This window comes from Octopus sinensis, linkage group LG25 (genome assembly GCF_006345805.1).
Source record: "Octopus sinensis linkage group LG25, ASM634580v1, whole genome shotgun sequence".
NCBI lineage: Eukaryota > Metazoa > Mollusca > Cephalopoda > Octopoda > Octopodidae > Octopus > Octopus sinensis.
In genome coordinates, this window is record NC_043021.1 from 17,562,124 (window position 1) to 17,579,035 (window position 16,912).

At 40.2% G+C, this 16,912-nt stretch overlaps 1 protein-coding gene across 1 annotated transcript; it reads left to right on the top strand.

Annotated features, from left to right (window-relative positions):
- Positions 1–386: 386 nt before the first annotated feature.
- On the top strand, positions 387–13,219 carry LOC115224369 (39S ribosomal protein L47, mitochondrial). The gene is made up of 4 exons (XM_029795251.2): positions 387–658; positions 6,678–6,790; positions 7,907–7,967; positions 12,610–13,219. The coding sequence occupies exons 1-4, from the start codon at positions 423–425 to the stop codon at positions 13,061–13,063; spliced, it is 864 nt and encodes a 287-aa protein (XP_029651111.2). The 5' UTR covers positions 387–422; the 3' UTR covers positions 13,064–13,219.
- Positions 13,220–16,912: the final 3,693 nt, after the last annotated feature.

Genomic DNA, 16,912 nt, shown 5'->3' on the forward strand with positions numbered 1-16,912 from the left:
ATATATATATATATATGTATATATATATATATTGTATATATCATATATATCACACAGGTATATATATATGTATATATATATATATCACACAGGTATATTCTATAATATATATATATATATATATATATATATATACGACGGGCTTCTTTCAGTTTCCGTCTACCAAATCCACTCACAAGGCTTTGGTCGGCCTGAGGCTATAGTAGAAGACACTTGCCCAAGGTGCCACTGTGGACAGTGAAGGTGTAATCTGAAATCGGGTTCAATACACTACAGGGCTGTAATTTGAAATCGGTTTTAGATTTCAAAGTGGTCACTTAAATTGAGGAGGTAACTTGAGATCTTAGCACCGGTGTGGTTCATTAAGGGAGATAATTCTGATTACCGTTTAGCGGTAGTTATCGTCCCTGATTCACCTCTACATGGAGAGTGGTGTTCCTCCGTCTGGTCGTCCTTGTATCAAGGTTGACCCCACGAAGATGTTCTCCCGTTGTATCTTCCCCCGCCATTTACAGCAGGTCACTTTACAGATTAGAACACTGTCCCTTACTTCATCACAGACATGTTGCAAAAGCTCAGAAGAGCTGCGTACATTTAACAGCAGCACAACAACTCTTTATTCTTCGCATCAAACACAAATCTCTGTTCAACGAACCTCGTGAGTAAGATTTTGGGAATTATATTTTGTAATTTTATCTATCCTGTATACCTGTGTTATATATATAATATATATAATATTATATATATATATTAATATATAATATATAGCTATTAAGTTAGACATGGCCTGGACCAATCTTTGGTCGAAACATATCTAAGTTTATATATATATATATATACACAACGACCTCGAACACACAGTGCAAACAAGGGAGTCAGAGAAAGGCAGAATGCCACTTATATCTGAACACTACTATAGAAATATTCCCTTAAAAAAACTTTTCTTCTAATTTTTCTAAATTTAATTATTTAATCGTTACAGTTGAAAAGGTCTCAAAATGACCGAAACCGGTACTGAAAGATTCACTATAAAATTATTTTAGCATTTTCTATTTTTGACTTGTTTTTTCATATATATATATATATATATATATATATATATATAGACAACCAATTAAGGACTGAACACGAAAAGTGGACAGTCAACATGCTAGATATAGACGTCAAATATGTGATGAGTTTGATTTGAGAACATAATCTTTTGGAGAATGGCGATTTGACGTCTATATCTAGCATGTTGACTGTCCACTTTTCGTGTTCAGTCCTTAATTGGTATATATAAATATTTAATCTTCGGATTCTTTTTTTAATATGCTAGAGCACTGGTTTTAATTGATAAATATTGATTTCTACCCTCAATTAATTTTATATATATATACATATATATATATACTTTATTTAAAGCAGCAGAAAATTCAACAAAAACCTGTTACTCTGAGTTTCACGTTGCCGTTCGTCGGACAGTTTTTGCTTGAAAAAACTGTCCGATGAACGGCAACGGGAAACTCAGAGTAACAGGTTTTGTTGAATTTTCTGTTGCTTTAAATAAAGCATATTACTCTACCACTGGTATTTGAGTACTCTTTTTTCCACCTTGTTTGACATTTATGTGTTTACTCCGGTATATATAAATATATATATATATATATATTACAACATTTTATATAGAGTTACCTAATATTTCGCAACCCACAAAACCCAAGCCTTGTTATATGTCATGCCTTTTTATTAACTATATATATATATAATGTGCGTGTGTGTGTGATTGCAATAATAATAACCCTTTCTACTATAGGCACAAGGCCTGAAATTTGTTGGGAGGGGACTAGCTGATGATATCGACCCCAGTGTTTCACTGGTATTTAACTTATCCACCCGGAAAGGATGAAAAGCAACGTCGACCTGGGAAGAATTTGAACTCAGAAGGTAGCAACAGATGAAATGCCGCAAAGCATTTTGCCCGGCGTGCTAACGATTCTGCCAGCTCGCCATGCAGTATTAATAATAATAACGGTACTACTTAAGAAGAGTGGTCCCGGTGCGCGCACTCGCATACTCACGCATCCGCGCTAGCTAGTCGTGACTTACTTTGTGTTTTTGTTTTATTTACTTTGTTAAAAAAAATTTACTTCGTGTTTTTGTGTTTTACTCTTTACACTCTTTTACTCTTTTCAGTCATTTGACTGCGGCCATGCTGGAGCACCGCCTTTAGTCGAGCAAATATTCTTTGTAAGCCCAGTACTTATTCTATCGGTCTCTTTCTATCGGGGACGTAAACACACCAGCATCGGTTGTCAAGCAATGCTAGGGGGACAAACACAGACACACACACACACATATATATGTATATATACATATACATATACACGACAGGCTTCTTTCAGTTTCCGCCTACCAAATCCACTCACAAGGCATTGGTCGGCCTGAGGCTATAGTAGAAGACACTTGCCCAAGATGCCACGCAGTGGGACTGAACCCGGAACCATGTGGTTGGTAAGCAAGCTACTTACCATGCAGCCACTCCAGCGCCTTTATTTACTTTCTTTTAAAAAATTATTTATTTTGTGTTTTATTTACTTTTACTAGATAGTCGTAGGATCGACTAGTCATGACTAGCTAGCGCGGATACGCGAGTGCGCGCACTGGGACCACTTCTTAAGTAGTACCATTATATGTTATGTCTTTTTATTAGCTATATATATATATATATAAATAAAATATATATAGGCGCAGGAGTGGCTGTGTGGTAAGTAGCTTGCTTACCAACCACATGGTTCCGGGTTCAGTCCCACTGCATGGCACCTTGGACAAGTGTTTTCTACTATAGCCTCGGGCCGAGTGGATTTGGTAGACGGAAACTGAAGGAAGCCTGTCGTATATATGTATATATATATATATATATATATATATATATATGTGTGTGTTTGTGCATGTGTTTGTCCCCCCAACATCGCTTGACAACCGATGCTGGTGTGCTTACGTCCCCGTAACTTAGCGGTTCGGCAAAAGAGACCGATAGAATAAGTACTGGGCTTACAAAGAATAAGTCCTAGGGTTTATTTGCTCGACTAAAGGCGGTGCTCCAGCATGGCCGCAATCAAATGACTGAAACAAGTAAAAGAGTATATATATAATGTGTGTGAGAGTACAGTAATGATCCTTTCTACTATAGGCACAAGGCCTGAAATTTGGGGGGAGGGGACTAGCTGATGGCATCGACCTCAGTGTTTTACTGGTATTTAATTTATTGACCCGGAAAGGATGAAAGGCAACGTCGACCTGGGAAGAATTTTAACTCAGAAGGTAGCAACAGACGAAATACCGCTAAGCATTTTGCCCGGCGCTCTAACGATTCTGCCAGCTCGCCATGCAGTAATAATAATAACAATAATAATAGGCGCAGGAGTGGCTGTGTGGTAAGTAGGTTGTTTACCAACCACATGGTTCCGGGTTCAGTCCAACTGCGTGGCACCTTGGGCAAGTGTCTTCTACTATAGCCTCGGGCCGACCAAAGCCTTGTGAGTGAATTTGGTAGACGGAAACTGAAAGAAGCCCGTCGTATATATGTATGTATATATATATATGTGTGTCTGTGTTTGTCCCCCTAGTATTGCTTGACAACTGATGCTGGTGTGTTTACGTCTCCATTACTTAGCAGTTTGGCAAAAGAGACCGATAGAATAAATACTAGGCTTACAAAAGAATAGTTCCGGCGTCGATTTGCTCGATTAAAGGCGGTGCTCCAGCATGGCCACAGTCAAATGACTGAAACAAGTAAAAGAGAATAATAATAATGAGCTTATTGTACAAAGTGCGAAGATGTACCACAAGTCGCCTGAGAAGAGTAACAAACGGGTGCCGAAGTCATAAAGAGGAAATGGTGCATGTCAGGAGTTGAGAAGCGTGAATAAGACTTGTGAATGGATTTGGTAGACGGAAACTGAAAGAAGCCCATCATATATATATCTATCCCTCTAACGTTTGACCTCCGATCTCTGACTTCTCCTGAAATCAGAACGCCATGTTGGATCGTTAGCCCCTACACACAATTTTTTTCTTTCCTTGTTTCTTTTCTGTGTATCTTTCTGTCGAAGAGCGTAGGCTCAAATCATAAAAGACTTGTTTTATTTATATTCCTGAGCGCTATACTAATACAATTGTTTGTTTGTACTCCACCTGCCTTCGTCTTTTGTTTATTTTCGTAAACCTTCCCGTTATATATATATATAGAGAGAGAGAGAGGTTATGAGAGGTAATAGTGTCAATAAGACCCAAAGGTGTCAGATAATGCTGAGTAAGTGCTATGGACTTTAAATAAACCCTAGATTCAACAGCACTGTGTACAAACTCTATACTTGGAATGACCAATTTTAAATACTTCTGGAATACTTCTTCAATTCTCTATTTCATATCTTATCTAAATTAACTATTGCTTAACCATTTTCTCACACCGTCTCCGATGAAGGGATATAAAAAAATCCCAGTTCAAATTCCACCAAGGTCGATTTTACCTTTCAGGGTTGATAAATTAAGTACCAGTCATGTACTGGGGTCAATGTAATCAACTATTCTCCTCCCCTCAAATCTCAGGCCTTGTGCCTATAATAGAAAGGATTTGGAGTCTGGTGTGTGTAAAGATGGTTCTATTTAAGGCATTCTACTGAATCTTGCACAAGACGTGGGCTGTTCCAAGATGAGCTATTTTGTGGGGGAGGCAGTGTGAAGTGTTGTGAACTCTGCTTCTGTGTTCCTTTCCATTTTTTTTTTTATAGAACCTAATGCTCCAAAGATGGCAGGCTGATAGAATTCTTACAGTGTCATGGGGTATTTGTTCTGGATTTCTATGTTCTAAGTTTAAATCCGAGTTCAAATTCCACCAAGGTCGATTTTACCTTTCAGGGTCAACCTTGCTTTTCATTCTTCCAATTCTATAAAACAGATGACTGATCAAATTCTGGAGTCAATGTAATTGACTAAACCCCCTCCCCTCAAATTTCAGGCTTTTTTTTTTGTTTTTTTTTTTTTTGCAAGAAATTATTATAGAGCATCAAATTAACAATTAACATTATCTATCAAACAAAGAAGAAATGCTTTCCAACATCTGTTCCCGCTCAGTTTTGTGTTCAAACCCTGCTGGGGTCAGCTTTGCTTTTTATCCTTCTAGGGCAGTGCTTTTCAAACTTTTTGCTGGAGCGGAATCCCAAGGAAACATTTCACTGGCTCGGGGAACCCCTGTGCAATAATTTAATAGTCTTATGCACGCATATCTCAATTCTTTATTGCCCACAAGGGGCTAAACATAGAGGGGACAAACAAGGACAGACAAAGGGATTAGGTCGATTACATCGACCCCAGTGCGTAACTGGTACTTAACTTATCGACCCCAAAAGGATGAAAGGCAAAGTCGACCTTGGCGGAATTTGAACTCAGAACGTAATGGCAGACGAAATACTGCAAGCATTGCGCCCGGCATGCTAACGATTCTGCATAGGAAAATTAAAAATTACTGCCGATTTTAGCAGTTTTGTAACTTCTCACGGAACCCCTGGACTGTACTGGCGGAACCCTGGTTAAAAAACCACTGTTCTAGGGGGTCAGTATAACCAGCTAACTCCTTCCTTTCAAAATTGCTGACCTTTTGTACCTAATTCAGAAACAGTCATCAATATTATTAGATTTATTTCATTTCCCTAATTTGAACAGCTTAACCCTTTCGTTACTGTATTTATTTTGAGATGTTCTGTGTTTCTTTCAATTACTTTAACCCTTTAGTGTTTAAACCAGCTATATCTGGCCCAAATATTCTACTCATTTTATGCTCAAACTGGCTAGAACCAGTATCTCACACCTACCCTGCAATGTAATTCTAAAAATAAACAGTTACATCTTTCAAATCTTGAAGCTACAAGATAATACCAGATTAATTTTTTAAATGTAAATGAATAAGGATTACTTCTGACATATTAATTTGAACACTAAAGGGTTAAATATAACAAAGAATTTAGTAAAATAACTTAGTTATCATTAAGCTTGTATTAGGAACATAAATTGTGACTAAGGTTTGGTGGAAGATTTTAATTTAAAACTTATGAAAACAAGACATTTGTACTACAGAGCCAGTTTCAGCTGGGTTGATAATGAAAGGGTGAAGAATTGTTTCTCTATTATATATTTTAACCCTTTTGTTACCATATTTCTTTTGAGATGCTCTGTGTTTCTTTCAATTACTTTTAAATAAAACAAAGAATTTAGTAAAATAACTTTGGTATCATTCAGCTAGTGTTAGGAACATAAATTGTGACTAAGGTTTGGTGGAAGATTTTAATTCAAAACTTATGAAAACAAGACATTTGTACTACAGAGCCAGAGCTGGTTTCTGCCAGGTTGGTATCAAAAGGGTTAGAATTGTTTCTCTGTTATATATTTTAGCCCTTTTGTTACCATATTTCTGTTGAGATGCTCTGTGCTTCTTTCAATTAATTTTAAATATAACAAAGAATTTTGTAAAATAACTTAGTTATCATTAAGCTTGTATTAGGAACATAAATTGTGACTAAGGTTTGGTGGAAGATTTTAATTGAAACCTTAAGAAAACAAGACATTTGTACAACAGAGCCAGAGCCGGGTTGGTAACAGAAATGTTAAAGTTAAATGTTTTGTCTTTTTTTTCTCCACAGAAACTGTCAGCACAGCCTTTCCGTTCGATCTCTGCACACAACTCCACCATGTTCCGATCTCATGGAATTCTTTGATGACAAAAAGAACTGGGGGAAAGAAACCATCTCAACTGGTGAGTCTTTTTTTTTTTTTTTTTTTACTCTAAATCTATATATCACACAACTGTAGTTGTGTGAGTGTCTGTCCCCTTCGATTTAGATTCCTAACTCCTCCCACATTTTGCGGTGCAGTTTAACCAAATTCGGGTATCTTATAGTCGTGATTCATGTCGAGTCCGTCTGGCTATTAGCGCGCGTGTATGATGAGTCTACGATTTTAAAAATAATTTAACATCATTTTTTATTCCATTTTAATGCATAATTTTTCGTGTGTCGATGGCGGCGGAGTTGGCGTCCATGGTCACACCTGCACCTGTTTGCTTCTCCCCCTTCTTCCCTCCCTCGTGAAGCTGTAAGGAAATCAACGTCGTAAAGCGTTGTCAAGGAGACCAGCGTTCTTTTAGAACAACGACTTCATGGCTTGAAGACACCAAAACAGAAATGGCTAAGAAAGCCCGAATTGGCATCTATAAGGGGAGTAACTCTCTAAAAATGCTTATATAGTTATTTCCCTTACAAACCCGAGCAACGCCGGGCGATACTGCTAGTTAGAAATAAATTGGAATTTAATAAAACATTTTTGGAAAAATTTTATATTCTTTAATTGGCCAAAGTAATAATTCCTGACCTCATTGATTGATTTAGATCTTCAACCAGGGTTTGTGGCCCGTGCATCATCATCATCACCACCACCACCATTATCTGTAAATGGAGGTTTGGTGATTTTTGTGGCTCCTCCCAACATCTTTCTCCCTCTTTACCTTACCTTTCTCTCAACAAGGAGACTCCTTTACTAGCAAATGTAGGTGTGGTCTGTCGATAACTCCTCCCACCATCACTTTCCTTCATCAGCAAATATAGGTGTGGTCAGACTATGACACATCCTCATCAGTAGATATTGTTTATAAGAAAAAAATAACCTGGTAATACTGAGGGTGAACTGCCATCATTCACCACCACTGACCATCCACCCCAGTTGTTGGCAGCAGATAATATTCAAAGCCCCATCATCCATCACCACCAAGCTACCTTCGTTGTGACCTTCATCCATCTCACCTTAGATTTATTCTAAAGAATAAAATAAATTTTGCAATGAAGTTAGAATGCTGACTTTGGTTCTTGTATTCCAGGACGTCCGTGGCACCTGGCAGAATTGAGACTGAAAAGCAATGAAGACTTGCACAAATTATGGTAAGTTCTTGATTCTCTCTGAAGACTTTGACTGTAAAAGCTTCCCAGAACGAACATTGCTGGGATAATCTAGGATTAACTCTTTAGCCATTCAGATTTTTCTTTCAAATTCTGTAATTCTTATTTATTCACATTGTTTTGAATTATCTGTTGTCTTGTAGCTTTTGAGATTTCAATGATGTGATTATTTAGTTAGAGAATGACATTGTTGGGTAGGTGTGAGAGGCTGGATCTGGTCAGTTTGAATGTAAAGCATCTCTATATATATAAACAGCAAAATGTCTGTGTGTGTGTATCCTTTATACAAATCCACAATTTTTCAGTTAGAGAGCTCGCACTTTCTATGGTCATTCAAAACCGTCCAAGGGTGGTCGTGCACATCTTTACATTTCCCCAGTCACCCCGCAAAGCCATTAAAAAATCAATAGAAGTGACTTTTTTGTGAATTTTCTATCCAAAACCCAATCAAAATGCCCAAAACTTGACACGCCAATTGAATGCCAGCTAGCTGTATGTGATTGGTGGGAGATCTGGACAGTACTCACGTGTATGTGCGCACGCACGCAGCTGTATATGCATGCACTAGCACTATGACCCGGCGTTGCTGGGTCATAGTGCTAGTGTAGAATATTTGGTCCAGATATGGTCAGTTTAAATGCTATTGGGTTAATACTAATACTTAGGGTGACTTGCAGACGGGGACACGCACACACACAGAGAATGCTACACCAAAGCATACAGGTTTAATGACACCTTTATGTTCACATTCATGTAGAAACACACACACACTGGTACACTGAGACATGTAGGTTTAGTGTGGTATCCCTCACATCCATGCAGAAATACACATGTACCTACCTCCAGTGATATTTACACATACATGACCTGGCTCTCCATCGGTTACGAAAATGAGGGTTCCCACCTGATCCAATCAACGGAACAGCCTGCTGGTAGAATTAACATGCATGTGGCTGAATCTCCACAGACACACATACCTTTAATTTATTTCTCATAGAGATTCAGTGAGATACAGAGTGGGACAAGGCTGGCCCCCTTTGAATTACAGGTACTACTCATTTATGCCAGCTGAGTGGAATGGAGCAATGAGAAATAAAGTGTCTTGCCCAAGGACACAAAGCACTGCTGGGAATTGAACTCACAACCTTACGACCATGAACCGAATTCCCTATGAAGCCATGCATCTTAACACATAAATAAATTAAGGATGTATATAGGCGCAGGAGTGGCTGTGTGGTAAGTAGCTTGTTTACCAACCACATGGTTCCGGGTTCAGTCCTCACTGCGTGGCACCTTGGGCAGGTGTCTTCTACTATAGCCTCGGGCCGACCAATGCCTTGTGAGTGGATTTGGTAGACGGAAACTGAAAGAAGCCCGTCATATATATATATACATATATGTATGCATGTGTGTGTTTGTCCCCCTAGCATTGCTTGACAACCGATGCTAGTGTGTTTATGTCCCCATTACTTAGCGGTTCGTCAAAAGAGACCGATAGAATAAGTCCCGGGGTCGAGTTGCTCGATTAAAAGCAGTGCTCCAGCATGGCCGCAGTCAAATGACTGAAACAAGTAAAAAAGTATATGTATTTCTTCATTAAAGCTTTAATAGCCACACTGTTGTGGGTTTGATAGGTGTGCCATACACACTACCACTACTGTGAGGCCCAAAATCTTGAAATCCGGCCTCAACACTTCTTCCTGGGTCTTCCTTGCTGCTTCCTCTGCTACAACTACACACACACACACACACACACACCTTTTACATTTTGATTAAAGCCTTTAACATCCAACCATTCTCTCTCTCTCTCTCTCTCTCAACCCAGATGTGGCCCACCTGTCAGATTGTGATACGTTTACAAACTGGGTCTCACAGTCTGTTTGACAGTTTTTGCCTGCACCATGCAGAACAGTACAGTGAACTGGGCCACACGGTGGCATCTATTTACAGCTAAGTAGACTCCACTGCAAAGAGTTAAATGTCTTGCTCACAGACAAAGTACAGTGAACTCTACCACATTGTAGTACCTACTTACAACTGGGTGGACTGTTCCACATTGTGGTACCTACTTACAGCTGGGTGGACTGTCCCACATTGTGGTACCTACTTACAGCTGGGTGGACTGTTCCACATTGTGGTACCTACCTACAGCTGGGTGGACTGTTCCACATTGTGGTACCTACTTACAACTGGGTGGACTGTTCCACATTGTGCTACCTACTTACAGCTGGGTGGACTGTTCCACATTGTGGTACCTACTTACAGCTGGGTGGACTGTTCCACATTGTGGTACCTACTTACAGCTGGGTGGACTGTTCCACATTGTGGTACCTACCTACAGCTGGGTGGACTGTTCCACATTGTGGTACCTACTTACAGCTGGGTGGACTGTCCCACATTGTGGTACCTACTTACAACTGGGTGGACTGTTCCACATTGTGGTACCTACTTACAACTGGGTGGACTGTTCCACATTGTGGTACCTACTTACAGCTGGGTGGACTGTCCCACATTGTGCTACCTACTTACAACTGGGTGGACTGTTCCACATTGTGGTACCTACTTACAACTGGGTGGACTGTCCCACATTGTGCTACCTACTTACAGCTGGGTGGACTGTTCCACATTGTGGTACCTACTTACAGCTGGGTGGACTGTCCCACATTGTGGTACCTACTTACAACTGGGTGGACTGTTCCACATTGTGCTACCTACTTACAACTGGGTGGACTGTTCCACATTGTGCTACCTACTTACAACTGGGTGGACTGTTCCACATTGTGCTACCTACTTACAACTGGGTGGACTGTCGGTGGCACATAAAAAACACCATCCGAGCGTGGCCGTTCGCCAGCCTCGTCTGGCACCTGTGTCGGTGGCACATAAAAAGCACCCACTACACTCACGGAGTGGTTGGCATGAGGAAGGGCATCCAGCTGTAGAAACACTGCCAGATCAGACTGGAGCCTCCTGGCTTCCCAGACCCCAGTTGAACCATCCAACCCATGCTAGTATGGAAAGCGGACGTTAAACGATGATGATGATGATGAAAGTTTATTTTTAGAATGACATTGTAGAGTAGGTGTGAGAGGTTGGATCTGGTCAGTTTAAATTGACCTTTAAATCTACTGGTCAAAAGTAATTCTGTCATTTCTATTTTGAAGTATTTTTCCTTTTTTTTTTCTTTGTCTCAATTAGATTTCAGTTTTTTTGTTTTTTTTTTATTTTGCTTGTGGAAGAAGGGACCACACTCCCTTCTCTGCAACTTGTGAGGTTAATGTTTGGAAGAGGGGCAAGGGAATGTCTGTAGTAAAAGCAGCAGGGGGTGGATTTTGAAGAGTTGGCATTCTGTGCTGGAAGGATTGGGTATAGTGATCATTGGTGGGTGTGAGAGGAGGCTGTCTGTGAGGGTAACAATAGGGGAAGGCTGCTCCCCCTGCTGCTAAAGAGGATTGGCCAGCAAGAGTTGTGCTGGTGCCCTGTAAAAAGGACACATGCCAATTCCACATAGTGGCACATCAAAGCACCCAGCACACTCTGAAGTGGTTGACATTAGGAAGGGCATCCAGCCATAGAAACTATGATTCTAAATCAGGTTGGAGCCTGGTGCAGCTCTGGTCAAATTGTCCAACCCATGTGAGTATGGACAATAAATGATGATGATGAGAAACCATTTTAAGTATTGTCTGAAAGACAAAAGACCTTGCGTTTGTGTGTAAGCGAGGTGTTGGCAGTCAGTGGGATGGGTATCTGTCAGTTCCACAGCGCCACCATTCAACTGAAACTAAAGAATTAGTTTAGGAAGCCAAGTCATTCTGTTCGCAGTTTTGTAGACATGGGATTCTAATGAAATATCAGTTTGCAAGGTTTAGCATTTGTACAAACTGGAAGCTTGAGTTGTGCTTTGTTTTTGAAGTGTAGTGTGTTTGTTAGGAATGGTGACAGTAAAGAGTTACTGTCCCACATGTGGTTGGTGTCAGTACTACAGGCAACGGGCTTGCAGAATCGTTAGCATGCCGGGGGCGAAATGCTGTGCGGTATTTCGTCTGCCGCTACATTCTGAGTTCAAATTCCGCCGAGGTCGACTTTGCTTTTCATCCTTTCAGGGTCGATAAATTAAGTACCAGTTACGCACTGGTGTCAGTATAATCGACTTAATCCGTTTGTCTGTCCTTGTTTGTCCACTCTATGTTTAGCCCCTTGTGGGTAGTAAAGAACTGGGTATCAGCACTACATGGCAAGGTGATAGTAAGAGGCATAACATCCCAATTACATGGCCACCAGTTCACTCATAGCCCACTCCAACACATTGATATTTCCCAAGTGCAGTCTACCTAGCTGTAAATAGGTGCCACAGTGTGCTGAAGTTCAATGTACTGCATGCGTAGTGCTGTCAAATTGACTGCTGTACCCAATGTGTAAACATGTTGCAATCTGACAGGTGGGCCACATCTGGGTTGAGAGAGGATGGTTGGATATTAGGGTTAGGGTTAATCAAAATGTGCAACACAGTGTGTGTTTGTTGTTGCTGGTTGTAGGAAAGGAAGGGCAGGAAAGAAGTATTGGGAACCAGATTTTGTAAGGTTTCAAACCTCCTATACATTGGTTTTTGTTTTCTTTGCAGGTACATCTTATTAAAGGAACGTAACATGTTGATGACAATGGAAGCTGAATACATCAGGCAAGCTGAATTATTCCCAAACCCAGAACGATTGTTTAAAATTGATGAAAGCATGCAGAACATCCTAGAAATAGTGGCAGAAAGAGATGATGCTGTTAGCCTTTTGGAAACAGGGAAATCTTGCAGACCCCAGTACAGAATGGTACGCAACTTCTTGGGACTAAAATACAGGCGCAAAGTGAAAGAGTATGCCGTACCATCTTGGATGAATCTGCGATACCGTATGCTGCACACCCCTTTCATGAAGGGCTTGACTCCTTATTTTGGATTGTATTTTGAAAAGCAGCGTATGTTGGCAAAGAAACACCAAAAGAGACGACTTGATTATAAGAGAAAGCTAAAAAAAGAATTCCCTCATTTGGAACTTGAGAGTGAAGAGAGCAAACAGAGCATTTGATCACACTTGTATAGACACTATGTTTATACACCCATCTATATATACATACATACATACATGAGGGTGTAGACCAGTGCTTTTCAATCTTTTTGCTGGAGCGGAACCCCAAGGAAACATTCCACTGGTTCGGGGGAACCCCCTGTGCAATAATTTAATAGTCTTCTGCACAGGAGAAATAAAAATTACTGCCGATTTTAGCAGTTTTGTAACTTCTTGCGGAACCCCTGGACTGTACTGGTGGAACCCTGGTTGAAAACCACTGGTGTAGACTATACACAGTTAAATATTTACAATTTTATCAATAAAAAGTTTTTGACACAATGACCTATTTTGAAAGCAGTTTCATATTTCATTTAAAAGAAAATATGTTGGTTTATTTGCAAAGCTGCGTTTATACATACATAAATTTATACATACATAAATTTAGGCGGCGAGCTGGCAGAACCGTTAGCACGCCGGGCGAAATGCGTAGCCGTATTTCGTCTGCCGTTACGTTCTGAGTTCAAATTCCGCCGAGGTCGACTTTGCCTTTCATCCTTTCGGGGTCGATAAATTAAGTACCAGTTACGCGCTGGGGGGGGGTCGATGTAATCGACTTAATTCGTTTGTCTGTCCCTGTTTGTCCCCTCTATGTTTAGCCCCTTGTGGGTAATAAAGAAACATATACATACATAAATTATTAGTATTATTAAGGCAGGTGAACTAACAGAAACAGGGTGGGATTGAACATGAAAACAGTTGTGAGACAAACTTCTTAATGACCCCCCCCCCTCCATGCCTAATCAAATCCTGTTGGGGGTCTAAAAACCCAAGGGTTAACTATGAATATAAATTAGAATTCTATGTTACTCTTTTACTTGTTTCAGTCATTTGAGTGTGGCCATGCTGGAGCACCGCCTTTAGTCGAGCAAATCGACCCCGGGACTTATTCTTTGTAAGCCCAGTACTTATTCTATCGGTCTCTTTTGCCGAACTGCTAAGTGACGGGGACGTAAACACACCAGCATCGGTTGTCAAGCAATGCTAGGGGGACAAATACACACACACATATATATATATATATATACATATATACAACAGGCTTCTTTCAGTTTCCGTCTACCAAATCCACTCACAAGGCTTTGGTCGGCCCGAGTCTATAGTAGAAGACACTTGCCCAAATGCCAAGCAGTGGGACTGAACCTGGAACCATGTGGTTTGTTAGCAAGCTACTTACCACACAGCCACTCCTGCACCAATGTTGTTGACATTCTCAGAATATCTAAACTTTGAGAGAATGTAAAATAATTTGTTCATAACGGTTGAATAAGCAATAAACCTATGAATTATAATAGTGTGTAGATTACATAACCGACCAGGTTATCAGGTGTTGTTACACATCACTGGTCACAATGCGCTTTTGCATTGTTTTAGCCCTTCAAATGACCCCACCTCACCCCTTTCTGGCTAAGCAAGCAGGCCAACACTCCCCTCTGACTGAGAGGAAGGATTGGAGCAATGTCAAATGAAGTGTTTTGCTCAAGAACAACAAGGCACCCACTCGGAGAATCGAACCTACAATCCAGCAATTGTGAGTGCAACTAGGCCATGCACCTAGTATAGATATCAGGGTAAAAACCCGATTTGGATAGTAAAAGGATAACTGCCATTTCTTGTAAGCATAATATCTGCTGTGTTTTCAGGAGGTGAAGGGTTTATGTCCCATAGGCAACCTTCATCCTTCCTTCTTTTTTGTAGCCAAAACAATATTTAACCCAATATTTTTCATTGTATTATAGCTTTATGTGCTTTGAAATACTGTTCCAAGAAACTTCCCAACTGGTTTCTAGGTTCAGTCCTGCTGTATGACACCTTTTGCATATGTCCCCTACTGTATAGCCTCCGGCCTTGTGAGTGGATTTACAAGGCAGAAACTGAAAGAAGCCTGTCTTGTATGATTGGCATACGCGCACGTGTGTGTGTGTGTTTTTTTTGTCCCCCACCACTGCTTGACAACTGGTGTTGGTGTGTTTACATCCTCATAACTTAGCAGTTTGGCAAAGAGAGTGAGAGAGAGGGAAACTAATAGAATAAGAAACAGGTATATAAAGGAAAGAAGTCCCGGGGTCAATTCTTTCGACTAAAAATCCTGGAAGAATTTTAGTTGGAACAAATTGACCCCAGGACTTATTTTTTGCTAAGCCTGGTACTGATTCTATCAATCTCTTGTCAAACTGCTAAGTTACAGGGATGTAAACAAGCTAACCTTTTGTCAAGCAGTGACAGAAGGATAAACAGACATTTTTATATTGGGTTGGCAAAGAAAGTTCCTGCTGTTTTTTTTTTTAATTTTGGAATCTATTTTTTTCGAGAATTCTATTTTTGAATCATTTTGGAATCTTTTTTGTTTTGTTTTTTTTCTAGTTAATTTTAGTTAATTTTTGTTTATTTTCAGATCATTAAAATAATGGAGTTGTTTGTCCCCTCTATGTTTAGCCCTTTGTGGGTAATAAAGAAACATATACGTACATAAATTATTAGTATTATTAAGGCAGGTGAACTAGAGGGGACAAACAACTCCATTATTTTCAGATCATTAAAATGGAGTTTCAACAATCGTTTTGGGTTTGGGAATAATTCAGCTTGCCTGATGTACTCAGCTTCCATTGTCATCAACATGTTACGTTCCTTTAATAACAAACATTTTTGACACCTTTTTGCTTTTAATCAAGGTTCTAAGGCCACAAAAGCTACTCACGACATTTGCGCTGTGTATGGAGCGGGTGCCATAGCTGAAAGAACTGCTCGTGATTGGCATACCAAGTTCAAAACTGGAAATTTTGACCTCAAAGACGCACCTCATTCTGGCTGTGCAGTTGAGTTCGATGAAGAGTGATTAAACCAACTTTTGCATGAAAAGTCTCATCAAACAACAAGGGAACTGGCAGAGAAAATGGAATGCTCCCACACTGCTGTAGAGAAGCATTTTCACTCGATGGGAGCAGTTCAGAAGTATGGAGCATGGGTTCTGCATGCTTTAAGTGACAACAACAAAAATCGACGAGCCACAATCTCCGCTGAGATATATACATACATATATATATACATACACACAAACATATATGCACACACACACACACACACACAAACATATACGACGGGTTTCTTACAGTTTCCCACTACCAAATCCACTCACAAGTCTTCGGTCAGCCTGGGATTATAGTAAAAGACACTTACCGAAGGTGCCACACAGTAGGACTGAACCCGGAACCATGTGGTTGGTAAGCAAGCTACTTACCACACAGCTACACCTTTGGAGAAAGATTCCCCACCACCTCAGTTCGTACAGCCACGCAGAATTTACTGTACTACATAGAATTAGGTATTTAACAACTGAAATTTAATAAAGCAAGATATACAGACAAGAAATAGTCAGAGATGATATAAAGAAAGCAAAATGAATTATACGTTTTAAAAAAATAAAAATATGTAAAAACGTAGTGTAGTTACCTCCCTTGGGTGAATGCAGCGTCTTCAGTATTTACCTCCCTTGTATTTTAGGCCCTGTTCACGAAGCGACTGTGGATAAGAGCGTTGTGTGTGAGCGGGCACTCACGTACGTGTGTGTGTGTGTACATTTTCTTTTATTTCTTTACTGCCCACAAGGGACTAAACACAGAGGGGACAAACAAGGAGGACAGACAAAGAGATTAAGTCGATTGCATCGACCCCAGTGCGAAACTGGTACTTTATTTATCGACCCCGAAAGGATGATAGGCAAAGTCGACCTCGGCGGAATTTGAACTCAGAATGTAACGGCAGACGAAATACGGCTACGCATTTCGCCCGGCGTGCTAACGTTTCTGCCAG